Raw genomic sequence first — 26,139 nt, 5'->3', positions numbered from 1 at the left:
TTTTACTGGTTTTACCTGAGATTACTCAAGCAATTACATTCAGCTAGAGGACTGGCCAGAGGGCTGAGCTCAACTGTGATGGCTGGGCCTTTTCCCCATGTGGTCTTTCATCAGCATATAGGTTAAACTGGACTTCCCCAGCATGGTGGCAGCATATTTCAAGAAGTCAAGTCCAAATAGCACTTACTGAGGGTCCTCTGTTTCCATTAAATTGGCAAATGCCCCAGTAGCCAAAGCAAATCACATGGACAAGCCCAGAATCATGGTGGGAGTGGACTACATGGATACCAGGAAGCATGATTATTTGGGAACCTTAATATGATGGTTTACCACAGTTGGTGTGACCTTGATTAAATCATTTTTCTCGTCTATAAAATGGAGTTTTGGGGCTAGGCATGGTGGCTGACACCTCTAATTCCAGCATTTTGGGAGGCCAGGGCAGGAGGGCGGAAGGATCGTTTGAGGCCAGGAGTTTGATACCAACCGGGCAGCATAGCAAGACCCCATCTCTACATAAAACTTTAACATTAGGTGTGGTAGCATGTGCTTCTGGTCCCAACTGCTCAGGAGAAATTCAAGGTTACAGTGAGCTATTATTGCACCACTGCACTCCAGCCTGGGCAGCAGAGCAAGACTCTGTCAAATAAATAATAGCTAGCTAGATAGATAGATAGAGTTTATAATATTGACCCCTAGAATTGTTTTGTGGATTAAATGAAATACATGATGATATAGTTCCTAGTACCTATGATAAAACCTGTTTGGATTTCTTAAGGTACCAAAGATGGAGTAGCAAATACTATTATCTACCATTATTTATTGTATTCTACAAGTAAAGCACTGTCCTAAAGAGTAATACAATACACACAGTCCTTGTCCTTAGAGAAGAGATATGTTAAAGCAAATGAATTAAGTCCAAATTAGATTTACAGACTTGAAATTCAACTATAGCTTTACACTTATATGTGCTTATGTTAAATTTTGTGTTAAAATCTAGGTAATTAACTGTGTTTATAAACCAAGATTATGTATCCTAAAAGATCTGGATTTTTAAAATATTATTTTTAAAAGCTCTACCTCTTTAAAGGTTCCAAAAATGATTTGGTCAAGTAGTATCTGGAATGCCATCAAGTTTACAGAGAGCTATACTTTGAAAATTTTTAATAAGTTGGCAAATCATAAAATTCATTTGAAAACACTAGAAAGTTCTGCTTTTAGACAATTTTTAACTTATAAGCAACTGAAATACTAAAGGGAAGATAGCAGTGTTTAATTCTGGGACTGCAGTCTAAATCTGAGTTGGCAAATACCATGTTTATCTGTTGTGACTTGCATATGTGATTTCTAAGAAAGAGCTTGTTGGTTCACTCTTTTAAAAAACAAAAATAAAAACATTTCGTTGTTTTAAAATGAATACTAGAGGTCAGGCACAGTGGCTCACACCTGTAATCCCAGCATTTTGAGAGGCTGAGGCAGGAGGATCACTTGAGGCCTGAAGTTCAAGACCAGCCTAGGCAACATAGTGAGACAGCTGTCTCTACAAAAAATTTTAAAAATTAGCCAGGCATGGTGGCATGCACCTGTAGTCCTAGCTACTGGGAAGGCTACAGTAGGAGGATCACTTGAACCCAGCAGTCCGAGGCTGCAGTGAACTATCGTCATACTACTGCATTCCAGCTTGGGCAACAGTGAGACCCTGTCTCTTAAAAAAGCAAAAGCATACTAGAATGGTGCTAGGGCAAGTGGATATCCATATGCAAAAGAATGAAGTTTGACCCTGTTAAAAGATAAACTTAGGCACATTAAATTTTTTTTTATTTGAGAAAATAGCGATAATTACTTGGGCAGCACCAGATCATATGCAGTTCAGGGTTCCACCAATGGGACACCACAGGAATGCTTTTATAGGGTGAACTCAGAAGCAAAACAAAGCCAATATTTGATTAGTTAAAGTGGCACAGTAGTAGCCTTTTTTGGATCATTCCAGTGGAAAGTTTCTAGTTAGAAGGTAGTTGGCAGTTTTTGATTGGTTAAGCTTCAGTTTTGTTTTACCATTTATACTGAGTTGAGTTTTGGTTTGCTTACATAGGAACCCGGGATGCTGGAGCTGCCTCAGTTTAATGACCTTCCAGTTAATTATCTTAACAACCCCACTTTACATCATATATGCAAACTAACTCAAAATGAACACCTAAATGTAACAGCAAAAGCTAATAAACTTACAAAAAAAACCACAGGGGTAAGTCTTTGTGGCCATGGGTTAGTTTCTTAGATATAACACCAAAGCCTAAGCAGTGAAAGAAAAACTAGATAAATTAGACATCATCAAAATTTAAAACTTTCGTGTTTCAAATGACACTATCAAGAAAATGAAAGCCCACAGAATGGGGGAAAATATTTGCAAATCATGTATCTGATAGAAACTTGCTTCTAGAATATATTAAAACTCATAATAATAAAAAGGCAATAATACTCAACTTAAAAATGGGAAAAGGATCTGAATAGACATTTCTCCAAAGAAGATGTACGAATGACCAATAAATAAGCACATGAAAAGATTCATTTTTTTTTTTGAAACGGAGTCTCGCACCGTTGCCTGGGCTGGAGTACAATGGTGTGATCTCAGTTCACTGCAGCCTCCACCTCCCGGGTTCAAATGATTCTCCTGCCTCAGCGTCCTGAGTAGCTGGGATTACAGGCACCTGCCACCATGCCTGGCTAATTTTTTGTATTTTTAGTAGAGATGGGGTTTCACTGCGTTGGCCAGGCTGTTCTCAAACTCCTGACCTCATGATCTGCCCGCCTCAGCCTCCCAAAGTGCTAGGATTATAGGCATGAGCTACCATGCCTGGCCTAAGATTCGTAACATTAATAGTTATCCAGGAAAATGCAAACAACAGTAAGATACCACTTTATATCCACTAGCATGGCTAGAATCAAAAGACAGACACTAACAAGCGTTTGCCAGGATGTGGAGAAACCCTCATTACCCTACTGATGGGATCAAATGATAGAGCCACGTTGAAAAACAGTCTGGTATTTCCCCAGATGGTTAAACTTAGCATTACTTCATGATCCAGCAATGCTAGCCCTATGTATAAACCCAAAAGAAGTGAAAACATGTCCACACTAAAACTTATACACACACGTTTATAGCAATATTATTCATAATAGCCAAGAAATAGAAACAACCTAAATGACTCCCAACTGACAAATGGATAAACATTCTAATGTATATCCATACGATAGAATGTTGTTTGGCCATTAAAAGAAATGAAATACTGATACATGTTACAACATAGATGAATCTTGAAAATATTATGCAGTGTGAGAGAAGTTAGTCATAAAAGACCATGTATTATATTATTTCATATGTGTTAAATGTCTGGAATAGGCAAATCTTTATAGACAGAAAGTAGAATAGTGATTGTCAAGACTGCAGTGAATAGGGGGCTGGAGAGCAAAAGGTAAATGGTACGTGGTTTCTTTTGGAGGTGATAAAATATTCTAAATTTGACTGTGGTGATGGTTGTATGTACTATGAATATACTATAAGCCATTGAATTTCAGACTTGAAATGAGTGAATTGTATGGTCCTAAAAAAAAAAAAAAAAGTTGTGTGCCAAAAGGTCTTTGTCACCTGAGCTATATGTCAATAAAGTTTTACCAAAAAAAAGAAAGAAATTATGAAAAGAATAAGCAGATTTTTGCAAGAGTATTTACCAAATGGAGTGCCTCTAAGCCAAAAATTCCAATTATCTTATATAAAGACGTATATGATACCCCAAACCATTGTATTGTATACTTTAAAATGGTGCAGATAGTAAATTTTATGTAATGTTTTACCTCAATTTTTATAAAAATCTATTTGTTTAAAAATGTTAATATAAAAAAATTAATTCAGCAAAGAAAGCCCAGTGAAACAAGTCAGAACATAAATTGTTTTTGATATCAACTCCCCAAGCAGAGAATACGGAGGGAAATCAAAATTGTGTACCTATTGGGCACAGCAGTTCACACCTGTAATTCCAACACTTTTGCAGGCCAGGATAGGAGGATTGCTTGAGCTCGGGAGTTCAAGAGCAGCCTGGGCAAAAGAGCAACCACTCTGGCTTTAAAACAGCAACAACAACAACAAAACATTATGTACCAAAGGTATTTGTCACTGGAGTGCAATGGCTATCTGTTCACAGGCATGATCATAGCTCACTGCAGCCTCAAACTCCTGGACTCAAGCAAGCCTCCCTCCTCAGTCTCCCGAGTAGCTTGGACTCCAGGTACAAGCCACTGCACCAGCTGCAACTTGTTTGTCCAAGAGTCCCACAGAAAGCCACCAAGTGAGAGTCCTCAAAATTAACTTATTGGAACCTTAAATGTTAAGGAAGAGATCACCACTTGTATATGTGAAACAATGAAGCTGAATGCATTACTTGCTAAGCAAAAGAGGCTGAATGTATTACTTGCTAAGCAAAAGAGAATGACAGAAAACGCATTGACTCTGAACAAAGCAAGATTTGATATATAGGGTTTTGAGAAGCTTGAGTGTCAGGGATTGGCAGATTTTCAAAACTAGAAATGTTTAAGGGGTTGGCTCACTTTTAGCCTTGGTGTTTAGAGTTTGGAGGACTAGTAGAAGCAGAAGCTGTCACGGATTAGCCGACTTTCAGAGGCATGGCTGTTGGGGCAAAGCAGCAGTTACTTTCTGATCGGGAGGGGTTTAAAACTAGTTCTGTGGTTACTCGTTTATGGTTTATGGAAAAAGGCCTAAAGAATAAGCAGTTATTCCCTTTCTTGAATTTGGAGAATAGGGACTTTTTATTCTCAATCTCTGCTGTTTCTGCCAGCCACATCATAAATGTAGTTTAAAAGCAAAGACATGACTGTTAGTCGACAAACAAGTTAATCAATAAAAGCAGCCAAGTGAAAGGGGGAATTCTTTTTTTTTTTTTTTTTGAGACGGAGTCTCACCCAGGCTGTAATGCAGTGGCGCAATCTCGGCTCACTGCAAGCTCCGCCTCCCTGGTTCATGCCATTCTCCTGCCTCAGCCTCCTGGGTAGCTGGGACTACAGGCATCCGCCACCACACCCAGCTAATTTTTTGTATTTTTAGTAGAGACGGGGTTTCACTGTGTGAACCAGGATGGTCTCGATCTCCTGACCTCGTGATCTGCCCCCCTCGGCTTCCCAAAATGCTGGGATTACAGGCATGAGCCACCGCACCCAGCCCAAAAGGGGAATTCTTTAAGCTTGTGCTGAAGAATGTTAGAATTGTTAGAGAGAAGTTCTTGAATATTAAAAATTATTATTATTAAAGAGACACAGTAGTTTATGACTCAGTATCATTGAATGGCAGTCTTTCAAGATTGGTAGAGCCAATCTTGAAAGAATTGGTAGATCCTGTTCAGTCTTTTCTTGGAAAAGTAGAAGCACAGTTATATAGGATATTTATTCAAAAAAGGTTACTGAACACATAACAGGAGAATAACGCTGAATGTCAATGCTTGAGTCTTAAAGGAGCCCCCAATTATATCAAACAGGCCTACTTAGTTAAATAGCTAAGTATAATTTAGTGCCTATCACATTGTAATTAGATCTATATAGAGTGCTTTAGGAGCAGAGAAAAAGGAATTATTAACTGCCTAAGGAAGGTGGAGAAATACTTAGAAAAATCTTTGTGGAAAGGGTAATATTTGAATGGACTGTCAAAAGATAAGCACTCACCAGGCATCAAAAAGCAATGAGAAGGCATTTACAGAGGGACTGGCATGCCCGCAGGCATGCGAGCACATGATGGATCAGAGGAACAGCAAGTGAGACAGTGGGGTGGGAGCATAGGGGGGTGTGGAAAGAAACAGTAGAAGGAAATAACTCAGCCAAACTGTGAAAGATATTTTTTATTCCTAGTTAAGAATTAGTTAATTCTTTACTCAGTAGATAGTCAGGAGTTATGAAAGTTTTTAAACAGGGGAGCAACATGATGAGGTCATTCACAGACTGTAAAACATGGATTACAGAGGAGAAAAAGTCCAGGAGATGGGCTAGAAGGCTACTGAAAATGCTGGATTTCAGGATGTTCTGAGGCATAGCCTTATGAACAGGAAAAGGAAACAGACTTTATCACTCTTGATCTCTTCCTCATCACAAGTTATATTTGATCTATCATCAATACCATGCCCTTGTCAAAATGCAAATATGTGCTCACTTCAGCATCACATATATTAAAATTGAAATGATACAGAGAAGATTAGCATGGCCCCTATGCAAGGATGACACACAAATTCGTGAAGCATTCCATACTTTTATTAAAAAAAAAAAAAAGCAAGTATTCCATTGTTAGGAGACCTTGATTCCTTTCTTTTGTTCATGTTCTCTGTCTCTCTCTCTCTCTTCTTCCCTCCCCCCAACCCTCTCTTTCCCTTCTTCACTATCTCTCCTCCCTCTCCCCTTCTCTTGCCCTGCTTCAAGTGAAAAATTACCATCTATGCCAGGGAAGAATTGCTAATGAATATCAAGATTGTTCTAATTAATCGATTAGGAAGAACTTAATTAATTTGAGGGAAAAAAGCCTTGATTTCCTTTTTTTGATAGGGATATAAACAAGAAGTTTATAATAAATGGTAACCTGGCTGGGTGAGGTGGCTCACACCTGTAATCCCAGCACTTTGGGAGGCTGAAGCAGGTGGATCACCTGAGGTCAGGAGTTCGACACCAGCCTGGCCAACTTGGCAAAACCCCGCCTCTACTAAAAAATACAAAAATTAGCCGGGTGTGGTGGTACACAGCTGTAATCCCAGCTACTTGGGAGGCTGAGGCAGGAGAATTGCTTGAACCCGGGAAGTGAAGGTTGCAGTGAGCCAAGATCGTACCACTGCACTCCAGCCTGGATGACAGAGTGAGACTCCGTCTCAAAAAAATTAAAAATTAAAAAAAAATGGTAACTTAAAAAGTAAAAGCTAAGCTGCATTGCCACAAAGAATACACTTGTGCAAAAATATGTCTGCATGTGGACAAAGCCTTGAGAATATTTGCCATGTAAGACTGATAGGATCATGTATGATTTTTTTCCTTTTAAGTAATTTCCTTTCATGACAGTTATATAGTTTCTTGGTTTGTTTGTTTGTTTGTTTTTAACAGTCTTGCTCTGTCACCCAGGCGAGAGTGTAGTGGTGCAATCTCCGCTCACTGCAACTTCCCCTTCCTGGGTTCAAGTGATCCTCCCACCTTAGCCTCCCAAGTAGCTGGGACTACAGGCCCATGATACCATGCCTAGCTAATTTTTTTTTTCAACTTTTAAGTTCCGGGGTACGTGTGCAGGATGTGCGGGTTTGTTATTAGGATGGTGCAAAAGTAATCCTGGTATGTGTGCCATGGTGGTTTGCTGCACAGATCAACCCATCACCTAGCTATTAAGCCCAGCTCCATTAGCTATTCTTTTTAATGCTCTCCTTCCCCACCCATCACCCCCTGAGAGGCCCCAGTGTGTGTTGTTCTTCCCCATTCATGTGTCCATATGTTCTCATTGTTCAGCTCCCACTTACAAGTGAGAACATGCAGTGTTTGGTTTTCTCTTCCTGCCTTAGTTTGCTGAGGATAATGGCATGCAGCTCCATCCATGTCCCTGCAAAGGACATGATCTCTGTCCTTTTTATGGCTGCATGGTATTCCATGGTGTATATGTACCACATTTTCTTTATCCAGTTGATCATTGATGAGCATTTGGGTTGATTCCTCATCTTTGCTATTGTGAATAAAAAAAGCCTTGATTTCTGACCATTTTCTTGGTTCTCTAGATAATTAAATTGAAAGCTGAAGCCCGGTTGGACCTGCTAAAGCAGATTGGTGTTTCTGTGGACACATGGCTAAAGAGTGCCATGAACCAAGTAATGGAAGAACTGGAAAATGAGCGATGGGCCCGCCCTCCTGCAGTGACCAGTAATGGCACTTTACACTCGGTACGATTTCTTTTCTTGGATATGATAAGTTGATTTTCATTGAAGCATGCTTTGACTCTGTAGCCAAACTGAATAATAGCCAAAATTTTTTTAAAAAGATAAAGTTTGCTAGTGGTTTAGGTTTTATTCTTCAGCCTGTCACTAATTGATTTAAAATTATTGCAGGAAGTGAAAGAGAGGAAAAAATGAGTGTATTTTTTTAATGTATGATGAAGAATATGTTATCACTATTTGGGTTATCGATGCCTATCTACCAAACTCATCCCATTCATAGAGTAAATATGCTTTGTGTCTGGAAGTAATAGAATAGAAAACAATCTAGTGTCTCTCAAGTTCTCAGAGGTCTTCTTTAGTGAAAATGAAAATAAACATCCAGAGATTTGCACAAAATCTTAAGTGAGGAATGTTCTTCTTAGTATGTGGGCTTAGTCTGAAGGTGACTTCAATTCTTTTTTTTTTTTTTTTTTTTTTTTTTTGAGACGGAGTCTCGCTCTGTCACCCAGGCTGGAGTGCAGTGGCGCAATCTCGGCCCACTGCAAGCTCCGCCTCCCGGGTTCACGCCATTCTCCTGCCTCAGCCTCTCCGAGTAGCTGGGACTACAGGCGCCCGCCACCACGCCCAGCTAATTTTTTGTATTTTTTTAGTAGAGACGGGGTTTCACCGTGGTCTTGATCTCCTGACCTCGTGATCCGCCCACCTCGGCCTCCCAAAGTGCTGGGATTACAAGCGTGAGCCACCGCGCCCGGCAGGTGACTTCAATTCTTAACAGCTTTCATATTCTCCTTACATAGAGAGAGTGTAGGTGAGTTTTACAGACAAGGCCAGGACACAGCTTAAGTTTCCTTACTTCAAGTCCAGGGCTTTTTCTACTCTGATGTCATCTGGTTCAACCTTAGTTTTTCATGTTGGAGATCTAAGTACCAGAAAAATTCAGTGATTTGCCTGATATTACATAGCTGGATATGTGATGCCTCGCTAGTCAGACTAATGTAATTCCTACTGTCACCTCCCCACCCATTACTCTCTGTCATCCTGTTTATTTCCTCAGTGGTATTTATTACAGTTTGAACTTGCCTTCTTTATTTGTTTTCTTTTGTTTATTGTCGTCTTCCTCTCTAGAATGTAATTGCCATATCTTCCTGGTTCTCTGCTCTGCACAGCAAAGTGCCTGACACATAGCTGGTACTTAAATATTTTTGAAGGAAGGAGTGAATGGCTGGATGGGTGAATGGGTAGTTGGAATAGTGGCAAACTAAAAGCTAAAACTCTAACCTCCCAACTTCCCACTATCTTCATAGTGCCTCTTTAAATGCTTGTGCTCTTTAGATATCAGGCAGGCTTGCTAGTGAAACTGGCCAAAATTTTTCAACATTCTTGGAAATTTTGTCAATTTTTTCACATAGCATTCTGATTTTCTAATGAGAATACACTTGCACATTTAAAAAGGATTGTGTGTGGGTCTACATTTTAAGGAAAAACAATCTATTGAAGCTTTATTTTCATTTAACTATTAATGTTAATCCAGCTGGAGGGAAAAAGAAACATCACCCACTTGACTTTGGGGTTATAAGCACTTCCCCAGTTGTTATTAGAACAGAGTTGCTCTGGCCAGGCATGGTGGTTCACACCTGTAATCCCAGCACTTTGGGAGGCCAAGGTAGACAGATCACCTGAGGTCAGGAGTTCGAGACCAGCCTGGCCAACATGGTGAAACGCTGTCTCTACTAGAAATACAAAAATTAGCCAGGCATGGTGGCAGACGCCCATAATCCCAGCTACTCGAGAGGCTGAGACAGAAGAATCGCTTGAACCCAGGAGGCAGAGGTTGCAGAGAGCCGAAATCATGCCATCGCACTCCAGCCTGGGTGACAAGAGTGAAACTCCATCTCAAAAAAAAAAAAAAAAAAACAGAACAGAGTTGCTTCATCTCATGGAATATCTCCTATTATTGCACTTTCTAAAAGTCATAATGCTCATCTACTTCAGATTGTTGTAGAGTTTTTGATGACAGCAAATTCCAGGCCCACTTGCTTTGGGCTTCTACAGCAGGACTGTTTCCAACCAATCAAACCCATGATTTTCCTTCAGCTAGCACCTTTTCTAACCAAATCAATTGAGCAGCCACATACCATCTGACTTTGAACTGAGCAGGCACATACCATCTGACTTTGTACTTACTTCCTGGGCAAACTGAAGATGAACAAAACTTGGTCTCCCTCCTCATAGAGTTTACAAGCTAGGAGACCATACAGACCTTCATAGATCTTAATGATACATGGCAGTGTATGACTGGGCTACTGTGTAGCACACTTGAAATTGCTTACTTCTAACTCATCTGCACACCTTGGAAAAAGTCACTTCTCTTGGGTTTCTGAAAGAAAGATTAAAAGACTCTGAGATTCCCACCCCCCACCCCCACCAACTCCAGAATCTCATGATTCTTTGAAATACTATCAGAAAAGCTCAATATCAGCTAGAAGAATAGGGAAGAAAGTGTGCCCCATGGAGGATATGTCATTTGAGATAGTCCTGGAAGAATTTTGACTGGAGATAAAGAAGGGCTGTTCTCATGAAGGAAGGGAATGAAGGAGATGTGCCTAGTACAGTAGTAGTAAGCATTGAATAAATGAGTATTTTTGAGACCTGTCCAGAGAAATCACTCCTCTAGAGACATACATATCCTCTGTGAAGGGAGCATTTTGCAATTGCATCCCACGTTTTTCTTCCCCCTAGTCAGTCTTATGGAGCCTGCATCTTTCAACTGAGAGATTACATTTTGTGGAAGATCTAATAGTATAAAGGAGAGACATAGGCACAAAATAGCTTAATGAGGACCCATATTTATTTAATCCGCTTTTAAATAACAGCACTGAAATTATTTAGAGGGGGTTGTATCTCTTCATACTGACAGCTAGCTGGCTGAGGAACATGAAGCAGAAATACACATTCTAGAGGCTAAATTATTTCTTCCATTACAGGTGCCAACAAAAGCATTCGTCATCTGGAAAACATGATTAATACTACTGTTAGACATTAATAGTGCAACTGAAAAGTGCCTTGTGGAAGATAAATGTTTTAAAAAGACACAGACGACTCCCTTATAGAATAAGGAAGGAACTATACTTAATTGGGTATTAACTCTGCCTTCTGTATCATGCTATAGTACAGAATGTAAGATTGGAAGAAAGGAATCCTCGAGTATAGCAACATTGTTTTTAAAGGAGAACAGTCCACTGACACAGTTACTCAGTTGCAGGTGGCTGGAGCCTGCATGCAGCTTCCCCTGTTAGATTGCTGCCAGCAACCCCATCAGCCTGTGTCAGTCGGCCTCCCTTCTCTTATCGTCCTGCCTCTGTTACTCAAAAGCCATACCAAGATGACAACCTGACTTTTGATATTATATTAATTCTGCAATAGAAAAAGTTATATAAGCAGATTACCAAAAAATTGGAAAATACAATACAGAAGAAAATGATTAATAGCTCCATCCTTATAATAGCACAGCCAGCAATTTGGTGTATTTCCTTACTCTTCTATTTATTTATTTTTTAATTGACAAAAAATTGTATATATTTATGGTGTACAACATAATGTGTATTTTTGTTTGTTTGGAGACGGTCTCCCTCTATCGCCCAGGCTGGAGTGCAGTGGTGCTGTCGATGGCTTACTGCAGTCTCAACCTTTGGGGCTCAATGGATCCTCCTGCCTCAGCCTCCTGAGTAGCTGAGACTACAGGCTCATGCCCCCATGCCCAGCTAATTTTTGTATTTTTCACCATGTTGCCCAGGCTAGTCTCAAACTCCTAGGATCAAGCAGTCCGCCCACGTTGGCCTCCCAAAGTGCTGGAATTATAGGCATGAGCCACCACACCCAGTCCATATTTTTATTCTTTCTACTCTTTTATTTGTCAGCCACTATGTCCACCCTGTTCTTTTATTTCTTACATTTTCAAACTATAGCCCACAATGTTAACATCACTTCCCTGTTTTCAGCCACTTTCCCCAACTAATGTACAAAGGCAAACTGCTAGTCTACTCTGTTGTACAGCCTCCCTTAGAGTATGAACATCTGCAGAGTTGCATATAAATAAATTCTGACTTTGGTCATTGTGAGGACCATGCTCAATAATGATGTTGGAGATACGGGTAAGATAAGGAGTTTCTAAAACTGCTAAGATCATATGCTTTGGCTGGGTCATACAATAGGTATATATTTAACATTTTAAGAAACTGACAAACTGTTTTCCAAAGTGGTTATACCATTTTACAATTACATCAATAGGGTACTAGTGTTTCAGTTGTTCCACAACCCTGTCAATACTTAGTATAGTCAGTCTTTTTAACTTTAGACATTCTAATAGGTGCGATGTTGTAAATCATTGTCATTTTAATTTCCATTTCCCTGATAATGTTGAGCATCTTTTCATATGTTTATTTGCATCTGTACATTTTCTTTGGTGAAGTGTCTGTTCAAATCTTTGTTTATTTTTTATTGGGTTTGTTTTCTTTTTATTGCATTTTAAGAGTTTATACTCTGAATACAAATCCTTTATCAGATATTTGATTTATGCAATTTTCTTCTAGTCTATGGCTTATTTTTTTATTTCCTTAATACCTTTCAAAGAGCACAAATTTTTAATTTTAATGAAGTCCAACCTACCTATTTTTCTTTTATGGATCATATTTTTGGTGTGGTAGCTAAGAAATCTTTGCCTAAAACCAAGGTCATAAAGATTTTCTCCTGGGTTTTCTTCTAGAAGTTTTACAGTTTTAGGTTTTACATTTAAATCTGTAATTCAGCATGAGCTCATCTTTGATTATGGTAAACAGAATAAGTCAGAGTTCTTTGTCCCTTTTTTGAACTTTTTTTTAACTGTCCTTTCTCCACTGAATTGCCTTTGCATCATTGTCAAAAATCAGTTATTCAGGCCTGCCACAGTGGCTTATGCCTGTAATCCCAACACATTGGGCTGAGTGGGAGGATCACTTCTGGCCAGGAGTTTGAGACCAGCCTGAACAACATAGTAGACCCTGTCTCTAAAAAAAGAAAAAAAAATTTTTTCGACTAGCCAGGCATTGTGGTACATTCCTGCGGTCCTAGCTACTCAGGAGGCTAAGGCAAGAAGATATCTTGAGCCCAGAAGTTCAAGGTTACAGCGAACTATGATTGTGCTACTGCACTCCAACCTGGGAAACAGAGCAAGTATCTTTAAAAAAAAAAAAAAATCATATATATATGGGTCTGTTTCTTGATATTTTGTTCTGTTCTATTGATCTATTTGTCCAGCTTGATGCCGGTACTACACTGTCTTAATTACTGTAATTTTATAATAAGTCATGACTTCAGGTAGTGTAAGTCCTCCAACTTTCTTCTTTGTCAAAGTTGTTTTGGGTATTCTAGGTCCTTTGCATTTCCATATGAATTTAAAATTGGTTTTCTACCCCAAAAAGCCTATCAGGATTTTTATTAGGATTATGATAACTGTATAGATCAACTAGAAGATAACATTGCCATGTTAACAATATTCAGTTTTCCAATCCATGAACATAATATATTTCACCATTTATTTAGGACTTTAATTTCTCTTAGCAATGTTTTGTAGTTTTCAGTAGATAGATCTTGCACATCCTTTGTCAGACTTATCCCTATTTCATAATTTTGGTGCTATTGTAAATGATTTTTTAAATTTCAATTTCCAGTTGTTCATTGCTAATCTATAAAAATACAGTTGTTGTATATTGATCTTATATCCTGCAATCTTGCTAAACTCACTTATTAGTTCTAGTAGCTTTTTTGTAAATTCCATAGGATTTTCTGTATAACCATGTCACCTGCAAATAAAGACAGTTTTACTTATTCCTTTCCTATTTGGATTCCTTTTTCCTTCTTACTATAAAATTGCTGAATAGAAGTGGTGAGAGTCAACAGAAATCCTTGCCTTGTTCTTGAACTTTTAGGAAGAATGCATTCAGTCTTTCATCATTAAGTATGAAGTTAGCAGTAGGGTTTTTGTAGATGTCCTTTATCATGTTAAAGAAGTTTCTTCTGTTTCTATTTTGTTTGCTAATAGAAATGGATGTTGGATCTTGTCAAATGGTTCTTTTTTAGTCTGCTAATATGGTTTAATTGCATTGATGATTTTTCAGATATTAAACCAGCTTCACATTCCTGGTAAACCCCACTTGGGTAATGATAGATTATCTTTTTTTTTTTTTTTTTTTTTTTTTTTTGAGATGGCGTTTCGCTTTTGTTGCCCAGGCTGGAGTGCAATGGCGTGATCTCGGCTCACCGCAACCTCCGCCTCCCAGGTTCAAGCAATTCTTCTGCCTCAGCCTCCCAAGTAGCTGGGATTATAGGCATATGCCACCATGCCTGGCTAATTTTATATTTTTTTAGTAGAGATAGAGTTTCTCTATGTTGGTCAGGTTGGTCTTGAACTCCCGACCTCAGTTGATGCACCCCCCTCAGCCTCCCAGAGTGCTGGGATTACAGGCATGAGCCACCGCGCCTGGCCTATCCTTTCTATATATTGACTGGAACTGGTTTGCTAGGACTCTGATAAGCATGCTTCCATCTCCATTCATTTCCTTGTAGTATTCTTGTCTGGTTTTGTTACAATGCTTGTCTCCAAATGATTTGAAAAGTATCCTCTCCTCTTCAAGTTTCTGGAAGCCTTGTGTAGAATTGCATGGAATTTTGTCTTCCTGAAATGTTTGGTGGAATTTACCAGGGCTGTTATCTGGTCCTGGAGTTTTCTTTTGGAAGTTTTTAAATAACAGACTCCATTTCTTTAGTAGATACAGGGTTATTAAGGTTATTCTTCTTGAGTGAAATCTGGTAAGTTGTCTCTTTTAAGGAATTTGTCCATTCCATCTAAGTTGTCAAATTTATTGGCACAAAGTTGTTAATAATATTCCTTTATCCTTTGATTATCTGGAAAATTAGTAGCGATACCACCTCATTCCTGATACTGGCCATGTCTCCTCTCTTCTGATCATTCTGCTAGAGGTTTATTAATTAGATGGATCTCTATGAAGAATCAGCTTTTGATTTTATTGATTTTTCCCTCTTATTTTTCTCTTTTCTATTTTCTTGATTTCTGCTCAGGATTTTATTATTTCTTTTCTTCTGTCCAATTTGGATTTAATTTTCTCCTTTCTGATTTGTAAGGTAGAAACTGAGGTCATTGATTTGAGAGTTTTCTTCTTTTTGAATATTGGCATTAAGTGCTAAACATTTCCCTGTAAGTATTGCTTTAGGTCCATTGCACAAATTCTGGTATGTAGTGTCGTCATTTTTATCCAGTTCAAAATATTTTCTAATTTACATTTTTTTTTTTTTAAACAGAGTCTTGCTCTGTCACTCAGGCTGGAGGGCAGTGATGCAATCTCAGCTGACGGCAACCTCCTCCTCCCAGGTGATTCTTATGCCTCAGCCTCCCAGCACCACCACGCCCAGCTAATTTTTATATTTTTGGTAGAGATGGGGTCTCACTATGTTGCCCACGCTGGTCTTGAACTCCTGAGCTCTAGCAATTCACCCACCTCAGCCTCCCAAAGTGGTAGGATTATAGGAGTGAGCCACTGCACCCAGCCTCTAATTTATGTTTTAATTTCTTCTTTTGACTGATGGGTAATTAAAAGTGTGTTACTGAATTTCCAAATATTTGGAGATTTTTCCAGATAGCTTTTTGTTGTGTATTTCTAGTTTATTTCCATTGTAGTCAAATAACATACTTGAACCCTTTTAAATTTTTTGAGCTTTGTTTTTTAACCCAGTATAAATGTATATCTTGGTAACTGTTACATGTGTTCTTAAAAAAAAAAAGAATGTATATTTTGCTATTGTTAGGGGTTATGTTCTATAAATATCAATTAAGTCAAGTTGGTTATAGTATTGTTCTAGTCTTCTAGACTGGAACGAACCTTTTACCGGTCCATGGCCTGTTAGGAACTGAGCCACACAGCAGGAGGTGAGTGGCCAGAGAGGGGGCATTACTGCTTGAGCTCTGCCTCCTGTCAGAGCAGCAGCAGCATTAGATTCTCAGAGAAGCATAAACCCTATTGTGAACTTCACATGTAAGGGATCTAGGTTGGACCTTCCTTATGAGAATCTAATACCTGATGATCTGAGATGGAACAGTTTCATCCTGAAACCTTCCCTCATGGTGCCCCAAGGCTCTGGTCCATGGAAAAAATTGTCTTCCTTGAAACTGGTTCCTGGTGCCTAAAAGACTGGGGACAGCTGTTCTGTATCCTTAGTAATCTTAATACTCTACTGGGTGCCCTGTGCCTTATGAGGTTTTTACTCATTTAGGAGGGAGCAGGAGTTATTCTCAGACCTGTGTGAGTTCTGAGGATTATTTTTCCTAATCCTTTTTAGTGCTTCTAGCCCTAGCTTTGGGTAATTTCTTCACATACATGTACTGACCAATACTCAGCCAAAGTCTTGAGGAGGACCCTCTGCAGATTTCCTAAGTTCTGCGCATCTCTCTCTTCTTCATTACAGTCCCCTTATCTGTGGGGTATATATTTCAAGACCTCCAGTGCATGCCTGAAGTCGCAGATAATACCGAACCCTATGTATACTGTGTTTTTCCCTATACATACATATCTATCATAAAGTTAATTTATATATGAGGCACAGTAAGAGATTAACAACACTAACTAGTAATAAAATAGAATACTATAACAATAGGCCAGCAGCACTACTCTGGTGCTTTGGGGCCAGTATTAAGTAAAATAAGGGCTACTTGAACACAAGCACTGTGATATGGTGACAGTCAATCGGGATAACCGAGTTGGCCACTAAATGACTAATGGGCAAGTAGCTTACATAGCTTGCATATACTCGACAAAGGGGTGATTCACATCTGGGGAGACAGAGTCAAACACTAAAATTTAATCAGGCTACTCAGAATGGCACACAATTTAAAACTTATGAATTGTTTATTTCTCGAACTTTCCACTTTTTTCAGATCATGGTTGACTGGGTAACTGGCACCATAGAAAGCCAAACCACGCATAAGGGGAGACTGTTGTACTCCACATCCTGAGCTCTCTCCACTTTGGCTTTACTAAATTCCCAGTTTCATCTCCTCTGTTCAGGGAGATCAACATCATGTGCCTGGGTTTCTTCTCCCTATGTCATAGCCTAGAAACTTTCTTCATACAGTATGTTGTAGGAGTTGTTTGTTTCCCATCCCCCAGGGATCACTGTCCTTCATGAGTGATGCCCAGTGTCTTGAAAACTGTTCTTTCTTATATTTTGAACAGTTTTTCAGTTGTTTCTGACAGGATGTTAAATCTGATCCCTGATACTCCATCTTGCCTGGAAGCACAAATCAATTTTCCTGATATTTTTAGCATCATCTTGTTCTTAACTTTTATTTTAAGTTCAGGGATATAATTGCAGGTTTGTTACATAGGTAAACTTGTGTCATGGGGGGTCGTACAGATTATTTCATCACCCAGGTGTTAAGCCTCATACCCATTAGTTATTTTTCCTGATCCTCTCCCTCCTTCCACCCTCCACCCTCTGAAAGGCCCCAGTGTCTATTGATCCCCTCTATGTGTCCATGTTCTAATCAATTAGCTTCCACTTACAAGTGAGAATATGCGATATTTGGTTTTCTGTTCCTGTGTTAGTTTGCTAAGGATAATGGCCTCCAGCTCCATCCATGCCCCTCCAAAGGACATGATCTCATTCTTCTTTATGGCTGCATAGTATTCCATGGTGTATATGTACCACATTTTCTTTATCCAGTCTACCATTGATGGGCATTTAGGTTGATTTCATGTCTTTGCTATTGTGAATAGTGCTGCAATGAACATCCGTGTGCGTGTGTCTTTATAATAGAATGATTTATATTCCTTTGGTTAACATCATCTTTGATAACTTACTCATGTTGTATTTGGAATAATGTCCACTGTGATTACTTCTCTGTCCAATGGAGTTGAGAGGTTCTATTAGTAAATATTGAGGAGCTGTCTTCCTCTGTATTAGGTATTACTAGATTCTTTATCTGGATTCTCCCTTCTTTGTAAAAACAAAAGCTAATGCTTTATTAAGTACCTCCTATGCACCAAACATGTGTTAGGGGTTTTAAATATTTTACTTCATTTAATCTTTATGCTAACCCTGTGAAGAAGTAATTGTTTTCATTAGAGAGACGAGGCCATTGAAATTGAGGAGTTAAATAATTTGCCCAAGGTCACACAACAAGTAAATGACATAGTCAGCATTCAAACCCAAGTTGGCCAGACCCCAGGACTCTGCTTTCTACCTCATGATTGTGCCACGAAGCTGAGCCCCTCAGAGGTTTTTTTAATGAGTACAAGAAGATGGCTCCCAAAACCAACTCAAAAAGATCATCTTGCCTGCCTCTGCAATAAGAGTAAGCATTTTGGCCAGGCACGGTGGGTCACGCCTGTAATCCAAGCACTTTGGAAGGCTGAGGCAGTTGGATCATCTGAGGTCAGGAGTTCGAGACCAGCCTGACCAACATAGTGAAACCCCGTCTATACTAAAAAAAAAAAAAAAATTAGCTGGGCGTGGTGGCACACACCTGTAGTCCCAGCTACTCGGGAGGCTGAGGCAGGAGAATTGCTTGAACCCAAGAGGCAGAAGTTGCAATGAGCCGAGATCACACCATTGCACTCCAGCCTGGGCAACAAGAGTGAAACTCCATCTCAAAAAAAAAAAAGAGTAAGCATTTTACAACATCTAAGAAAGGATAAACGTTAGTATGGCTAGAAAGAATAGTTTTGATTGAAGTTCTGTCAAGTGACAGGAAGAAAAGGGGATGAGAGAGCAGTCCTTAAGAAACATCGAGGAAGCATGTGATTTTAGAAATGCTGGGTCAAGAAAACAGTGTAACAGTTCAGTTAAGAGTGGAAGAGGAAAAAGGAAGAAATTATTCTGTGATGACATGCTTTGGAAAGCAGCTAGAGCAATGCAGAAGCATATGACAGTGACCCCTATTGCTGGCACTGCAGCCTTCTTATTGCCTTCCATGGGAATCCAAAATACAACTCCAAATAAAGGAGGAAAAAAGGAATGTTTAGTATCAACCAGGTTGCCAAGATAAAATGTTTTGGATTCATTCCCAGTGTCAAAGCACAGTACATGTATATTTTTGGAAACTTGTTCTACCCACATTTTTATAAATGTATGGGTGTTTTGTTTTGATTTTTGCAATACCCACTGTTTTTTTTTAAATGCCTGTAACCTTTCCTAGAATATGAAGGCAATGTCTTCTAAGTATATATAATATGTTTGAAGTTAATTTTATGGCAATTTCTAGCATGATTCTTTTATGTGGCACAATGCCCTGTTGGAAAACAATAGAATTGTAAGTCTGTGATTCTGAATATTTTGCTTCTAACTATTGAGTGGCAAAGACTCAATATGATGTGAGACTGTTTTGCCACCGACCTGACTGATGATAGATGAATAATTTGTAAGAAATAGCACAGGATTTCCTCACTCAGTTGTGGAGAATTTTCAATGAAGTTATCAATGAGAATATTTCAGCAGCTTTGAAATGGTGGCAATAAATATGTCAGGAAAAAGGTATAATTTATTATTCTGGAACTCTCCACAATTCTGTAGGATTTTTTCCCTTTTATTTTTATTTGACACATAATATTTATACATATTTATGGGATACAGAAGGACATTTTGATACATGTATACAGTGCTATAGAATTTTATTAGGGAAACAGTGGTTAAGAGGAGAGTCAGTTTTAAAACTTCAGTGATAATTACTCAAGAGAAAGCCCTTTAATTCATGAAAAAGTAGAACTTGACAGCTAGGCAGCCTGTACTTTTGGACTCGTCATATCCCGGGAAGTCTTCCCTGACTCCTCTCCAGTGGCCTCTTCTGCATTCCCAGGGCCATGCACTTGACCTCTCCTTTTAGTATCCTTCACTCTAGATTGTGAACCACTGGAAGGAGACACTGTGTCCTTCGTTTTCTATCCATCAAAGAGGCTAGCATAGTTTTCTACATAACAGTAATTATTTGATACTTTAATTAATTAATGGCTCTCCTATGAAGGCCAATCCTGCCTGTCCATTCTTTGTAACCTTAAATGTGTAAACATTGGTGCTTTTGTCTGTTTGAATATGGGAAAAAGCAGCCAAATAAGTGCTTGTGTGTAGCAAGCAAGAAACAAATATTTGAGGCTGTTTGTCTCTTCTTTATTAGGTTTTTAATTTAAAAAGTAAAACATGCGTATTCTAATAGTTCAAAGAGTATAGATGTATATAAAAAGCAAGTCAGTCATTTCATCTATTCTCCAGTCTTTATTCTTCTCATTCTGCCTTCCCCTGTCAGATATGTATGCTCATATAAATATTATTTATATTCAGTATATCACGGACAGTGCTCTAGGTAAGTGCCTGTGGATCTAACTCATTTTTTACTCAATGCCCTTTCAATGAATAAATGCCTTTTAGCTATGATGGGTAATATACCTTGAAACTGGGTTAAAAAATTATTTTCCTTGTGTTACATTTCAGAAAGGAGTGTGCTTTTCATGTTTGTTCATGTGTATGGTAAAATATACAAATTTACCATTTTAAGTGTAAGTTTAGTGGCATTAAGTACATTCACATCGTTGTAGAACCATCCCCACCATCCATCCATCTCCAGAACTCTTTTTTTTTTTTTTTTTTTTGAGACAGAGTCTCACTCTGTCGCCCAGGCTGGAGTACAGTGGCATGATCTTGGCTCACTGCAACCTCCACCTCCCGGGTTCAAGTGATTCTCCTGCCTCAGCCTCCTGAGCAGCTAGGATTACAGGCACCTGCCACCATACCCAGCAAATTTTTAGTCTTTTTTTTTTTTTTTTTTTTTTTTGAGACGGAGTTTTGCTCTTGTTGCCCAGGCAAGCTGGAGTACAATGGCACGATCTCAGCTCATCGCAACCTCCGCCTCCCAGGTTCAAGTGATTCTCCTGCCTCAGCCTCCTGAGTAGCTGGGGTTATAGGCATGCACCACCACACCTGGCTAATTTTGTATTTTTAGTAGAGACAGGGTTTCTCCATGTTGGTCAGACTGGTCTCGAACTCCCGACCTCAGGTGAACTGCCTGCCTTGGCCTCCCAAAGTGCGAGGATTACAGGTGTGAGCCACCGCACCTGGCCTAATATTTTGTATTTTTAGTAGAGATAGGGTTTCACCATGTTGGCCAGGCTGGTCTCGAACTCCTGACCTTATGTGATCTGCCTGCCTCGGCCTCCCAAAGTGCTGGGATTACAGGCATGAACCACTGTGCCTGGCCCACTTCCAGGATTCTTTTCATCTAGCAAAAGTAAAACTCTCTGCCCATTAAGCAATAACTCCCCATCATGCAGCCTCTGACAATCACCATTCTGCTTTCTGTCTCTATGAATTTGACTACTCTACATGCCTCATATAAGTAGAATCAGAATATTTTATCTTTTTGTGACTGGCTTATTCCACTTAGCGTAATGGCCTCAAAGATCACCCATGTCATATGTAGCATGTGTCAAAATTTCCCTCCTTTTTAAGACTGAATAAACTGGGCATGGTGGCATGTGCCTGTAGTCCCAGCTACTTGGGGGACTGAAGTAGGAAGATCCCTTGCATCCAGGAGTTCAAAGCTGCAATGAGCTATGATCGCACCATTGCACTCCAGCTTGGGCGGCAGAGTGAGACCCTGTCTCTAACCAGATAGATAGATAGATAGATAGACAGACAGACAATAATATTCTATTATATGTATGTATACCACATTTTTATTTGGTTTGTGTTATATACATACATTTTACTTATCCATTCATCTCTCAATGGACATTTGAGTTGCTTCTACCTTTTGTGAATAATGTGGCTGTGAACATTGGTTTACAAATATCTGTTCAAGTCTGTGCTTTCAGTTCTTTTGGGTATATACCCAAAATGGCGTTGCTGAATTATGTGGTAATTCTGTGTTTAACTTATTGAAGAAACATGTTACTGTTTTTCCATAGCAGCTGTACCATTTTACATTCCTACCAGCAGTGTATAAAAGTTCCAATTTTTCCACATCCTTGTCAACACTTGTTATTTTCTGGGTTTTTTTAAATATATATAATAGCATCCTAATGGGTGTGAAATGGTATCTCATTGTGGTTTTGATTTCCATTTCCCTAATCATTAGTGATGTTGAGCATATTTTCATGTGGTTATTGGCTATTTATATAAATTATTTGGAAAGATATCTCTTCAAACCTTTTGCCCATTTTTAATTGGATTATTTGTTGGTGGTGGTCAGTTTTAGGGATTCTTTACATATTCTGGATATTAGTCCCTTTTAAGATATATAACTTGCAAATACCTTATCCCATTCTGTGGGTTGCCATTTCACTATGTTGTTCTTTGATGCATACATATTTTTTATTTTGATAAGGTTCAATTTATCTGTTTTTTTCTTTTGTTGCCTATGCTTTTGGTATCATATTTTAAAAACTCATTGAGGTGGGGGGATTGCCTGAGCTCAGGAGTTTGAGACCAGCCTGGGCAACACGGTAGAACCCCATCTCTACTAAAATACAAAAGATTAGCCAGGTGTGGTGGCATGCACCTGTAGTCCCAGCTACTTGGGAGGCTGAGGCAGGAGAATTGCTTGAACCTGGCAGGCGGAGGTTGCAGTGAGTCAAGATCGCGCCACTACACTCCAGTCTGGGCAACAGAGCGAGACTCTGTCTCCAAAAAAATCATTGCCAAATCCAATGTTATAAAATGTTTCCCCTATGTTTTCTTTTAAAGTTTCATAGATTTAGGTCTTTGATCCATTTAATTTTTTCTGTGTATCGTATAAGGTGAGATTTCAACTTCATTCTTTTGCATATGGGTATCCAATTTTTCCAGCAACATTTGTTGAACAACTGTCCTTTCCTCCACTGAGTGGTCTTGGCATCCTTGTTGAAAATCATTTAATCATGTATGTGAAGGTTTATTTCTGGGCTTTCTAGTCTTGAACTCAATTTTTAAAAAACTTTTAAGTGCAAGAGTACATGTGCAGGTTTGTTATATAGGTAAACTCGTGTCATGGGGGTTTGTTTTACAAATTGTTTCACTACCCAGGTACTAAGTCTAGTACCCAATAGTTATTTTTTCTAATCCTCTCCCTCCTCCCACCTTCTGCCTTCAAGTAGGCCCCAGTGTCTGTTGTTCCCCTCTTTGTGTCCATGAGTGCTCATCATTTAGCTCCCACTTATTAGTGAGAACATGCAGTATTTGGTTTTCTGTCCCTGTATTAGTTTGTTAAGGATAATGGCCTCCAGTTCCATCCATGTTCCTGCAGAAGACATCATTCTTTTTTGTGGCTGCCTAGTATTTCATGGTATATATGTACCACATTTTCTTTATTCAACTTGTCATTGATGAGTATTTAGGTTGATTCCATGTCTTCGCTAGTATAAATAGTGTTGCAATGAATATACACGTGCATGTGTGCATGTGTCTTTTTTTTTTTTTTTAAGATAATCTTGCTCTGTTGCCCAGGCTGCAATGCACTGGCACAATCTTGACTCACTGCAACCTTCGCCTCCCAAGTTCAAGCAATTCTCGTGCCTCAGCCTCCTGAATAGCTGGGATTACAGGCACACACCACCACACCTGGCTAATTTTTGTATTTTTAGTAGAGACAGGATTTCGCCATTTTGGCACCACCCACTTTAGCCTCCCAAAGTGCTGGGATTACAGGCATGAGCCACCACTCCTGCCCATGTGTCTTTATAGTAGAATGATTTATGTACCTTTGGGTATATGCCCAGTAATGGGATTGCTGGGTTGAATGGTAGTTCTGTTTTTAGCTCTTTGAGAAATTGCCACACTGCTTCCCACAGTGGCTGAACTAATTTACACTCCCACCAGCAGTGTATAAGCATTCCTTTTTTCCATAACCTCACCAGCATCTGTTATTTTTTGACTTTTTTAATAATAGCCATTCTCAGCCAGACATGATGCCTCACTCCTATAATCTTAGCACTTTGGGAGGCCAAGGCGGGAGGATCACTTGAACCCAGGAGTTCAAGACCAGCCTAAGCAACGTGGTGAAACCCCTTATCTACCAAAAAAAAACAAAAACAAAAATTAGCCAGGCGTGGTGCTGCACACCTGTAGTCCCATCTATTCGGGAGGCTGAGGCAGGAAGATTGCTTGAGCCCAGGAGGTCGACACTGCAATGAACCGTGATTGTGTCACTGCATTCCAGCCTGGATAACACAGCAAGACCCTATCTCAAAAAAAAAAAGCCACTCTGACTGATGTGAGATGGTAGCTCACTGTGGTTTTGATTTGCATTTCTTTAGTGATATTGAGTGTTTTTTCACATACTTGGCAAACTTTATTTTTTTCTTGTTTTGTTTTCTATTTTTTGTTTTGTTTTTAGACAGAGTCTTGCTCTGTCACCAGGCCGGAGTGCAGTCACTGCAACCTCTGCCTCCCAGGTTCAAGCAATTCTCCTTCCTCAGCCTCCCAAGTAGCTGGGACTACAGGCGCATGCCACCATGCTGGGCTAATTTTTGTTGTTGTTGTTAATAGAGATGGGGTTTCACCGTGTTAGCCAGGATGGTGTCGATCTCCTGACCTTGTGATCTGCCTCCCTCGGCCTCCCAAAATGCTGGGATTACAGGAATGAGCCACCTTACCCGGTCGGCGACCTTTATTTTTAATGAGTGTTATTTATCTATAATATGGATACATCAGAGTGCATTCAAACATTCCCCTGTTGATGGCCATATGGATTGTGTCCAGGTGTTTGTCACTACAGGCAGTGTTGCAGTAAACATCTTAAAATACATAGTCTTACACCTTGGTGCTTTTATTTCCCCATGATGTATTCATAAAAATGGAATTGCTAGATCAATGGTATGTTTAGTTTTTAATTTCAGTGGACAGGTTGTTTTTTCAAAAGGATGTATGAATTCACATTTCTACCAGCCACAGATGAAATCCTGTTCTCCACATCCTTGGTAGCACTTAGCAACCTTTTTTTTTTTTTTTTTTTTTTTTTTGAGACAGAGTCACGCTGTGTCACCCCAGCTGTAGTGCAGTGGTGCAATCTTTCTTGGCTCACTTAGTCTCTACCTCCTGGGTTCAAGCAATTGTCTTGCCTCAGTCCTTCCCAGTAGCTGGGATTTCGGGCATGCACCACACACCTGACTATATTTTTTTTCTATTTTTAGTAGAGATGGGGTTAGGTTTCACCATGTTGGCCAGGCTGGTCTCAAACTCCTGACCTCAAGTGATCCACCTACCTTGGCCTCCCAAAGTGCTTGGATTACAGGCGTGAGCCACCACACCTGGCCTGAAACCTTTTTAATGTTCACTAACGGGATCAGTTAAAATTTAGAGGCCCTTGTCAGTCAGTACTTAACAGTGAAAAGTGAAAGGACACTGATAAATATTTCTTACATATTTGACAGAAACTTCCTTCTTGATTTAAAAAAAATCTCTGTCCTGGCCAGGCGCGGTGGCTCACACCTGTAATCCCAGCACTTTGGGAGGCTGAGGTAGGCGGATCACGAGGTCAGGAGATCGAGACCATTGTGGCTAACACAGTGAAACCCCGTCTCTACTAAAAATACAAGAAATTAGCCAGGCGTGGTGGTGGGCACCTGTAGTCCCAGCTACTTCGGAGGCTGAGGAGGCAGAGTTTGCAGTGAGCCAGGATCACGCCACTACACTCTAGCCTGGGCAACAGAGCGAGACTCCGTCTCAAAAATAAAATAAAATAAAAATCTCTGTCCTAGGCCTGGTGCGGTGGCTCACACCTGTAACAATACCAGCACTTTGGGAAGCCGAAGTGAGTGGATCACTTGAGGCCAGGAGTTCAAGACCAGCCTGGCCAACATGGTGAAACCCCATCTCTACTAAAAATACAAAACAATTAGCCAGGTGTGGTGGTGGGTGCCTGTAATCCCAGCTATTTGGGAGACTGAGGCACGAGAATTGCTTGAATCTGGGAGGCGGGGGTTGCAGTGAGCCAAGATGACACCATTGCAGTCCAGCCGGGGTGACAAGAGTAAAATTCCATCTAAAAAAAAAAAAAAAAAAAAAAAAACTCTGTTCTTTCATAACATGAAAAATGTAAGTGCGAAAGATAGTCATTTCTATGCAGAGTTAAAAGGCAAATTAACATTTTGAAACAATCAGGTTTTAAGTGTTTTTCCGG

The 26,139-nt window shown here is 39.6% G+C and overlaps 1 protein-coding gene and 1 non-coding gene across 4 annotated transcripts in view; both read left to right on the top strand.

Moving 5' to 3' along the window:
* Window positions 1-26,139, top strand: part of FCHSD2 (FCH and double SH3 domains 2) — a 342,640-nt gene that overhangs the window by 299,565 nt on the left and 16,936 nt on the right. For all 3 annotated transcript variants that reach the window (XM_055282851.2, XM_063641345.1, XM_055282853.2), the window contains one exon: window positions 7,791-7,952. In XM_055282851.2, the coding sequence (XP_055138826.1) occupies window positions 7,791-7,952 (162 nt within the window). The remainder of the gene's footprint in view (window positions 1-7,790; window positions 7,953-26,139) is intronic.
* On the top strand, window positions 6,195-6,301 carry LOC129485496 (U6 spliceosomal RNA). The gene has a single exon (XR_008658648.1). It is a non-coding gene; the product is annotated as a U6 spliceosomal RNA (small nuclear RNA).

The sequence above is a fragment of the Symphalangus syndactylus genome, chromosome 6 (assembly GCF_028878055.3).
Source record: "Symphalangus syndactylus isolate Jambi chromosome 6, NHGRI_mSymSyn1-v2.1_pri, whole genome shotgun sequence".
NCBI lineage: Eukaryota > Metazoa > Chordata > Mammalia > Primates > Hylobatidae > Symphalangus > Symphalangus syndactylus.
The sequence above is the reverse complement of the archived record's forward strand: the minus strand, read 5'-3'. Positions and strand labels throughout refer to the sequence as shown.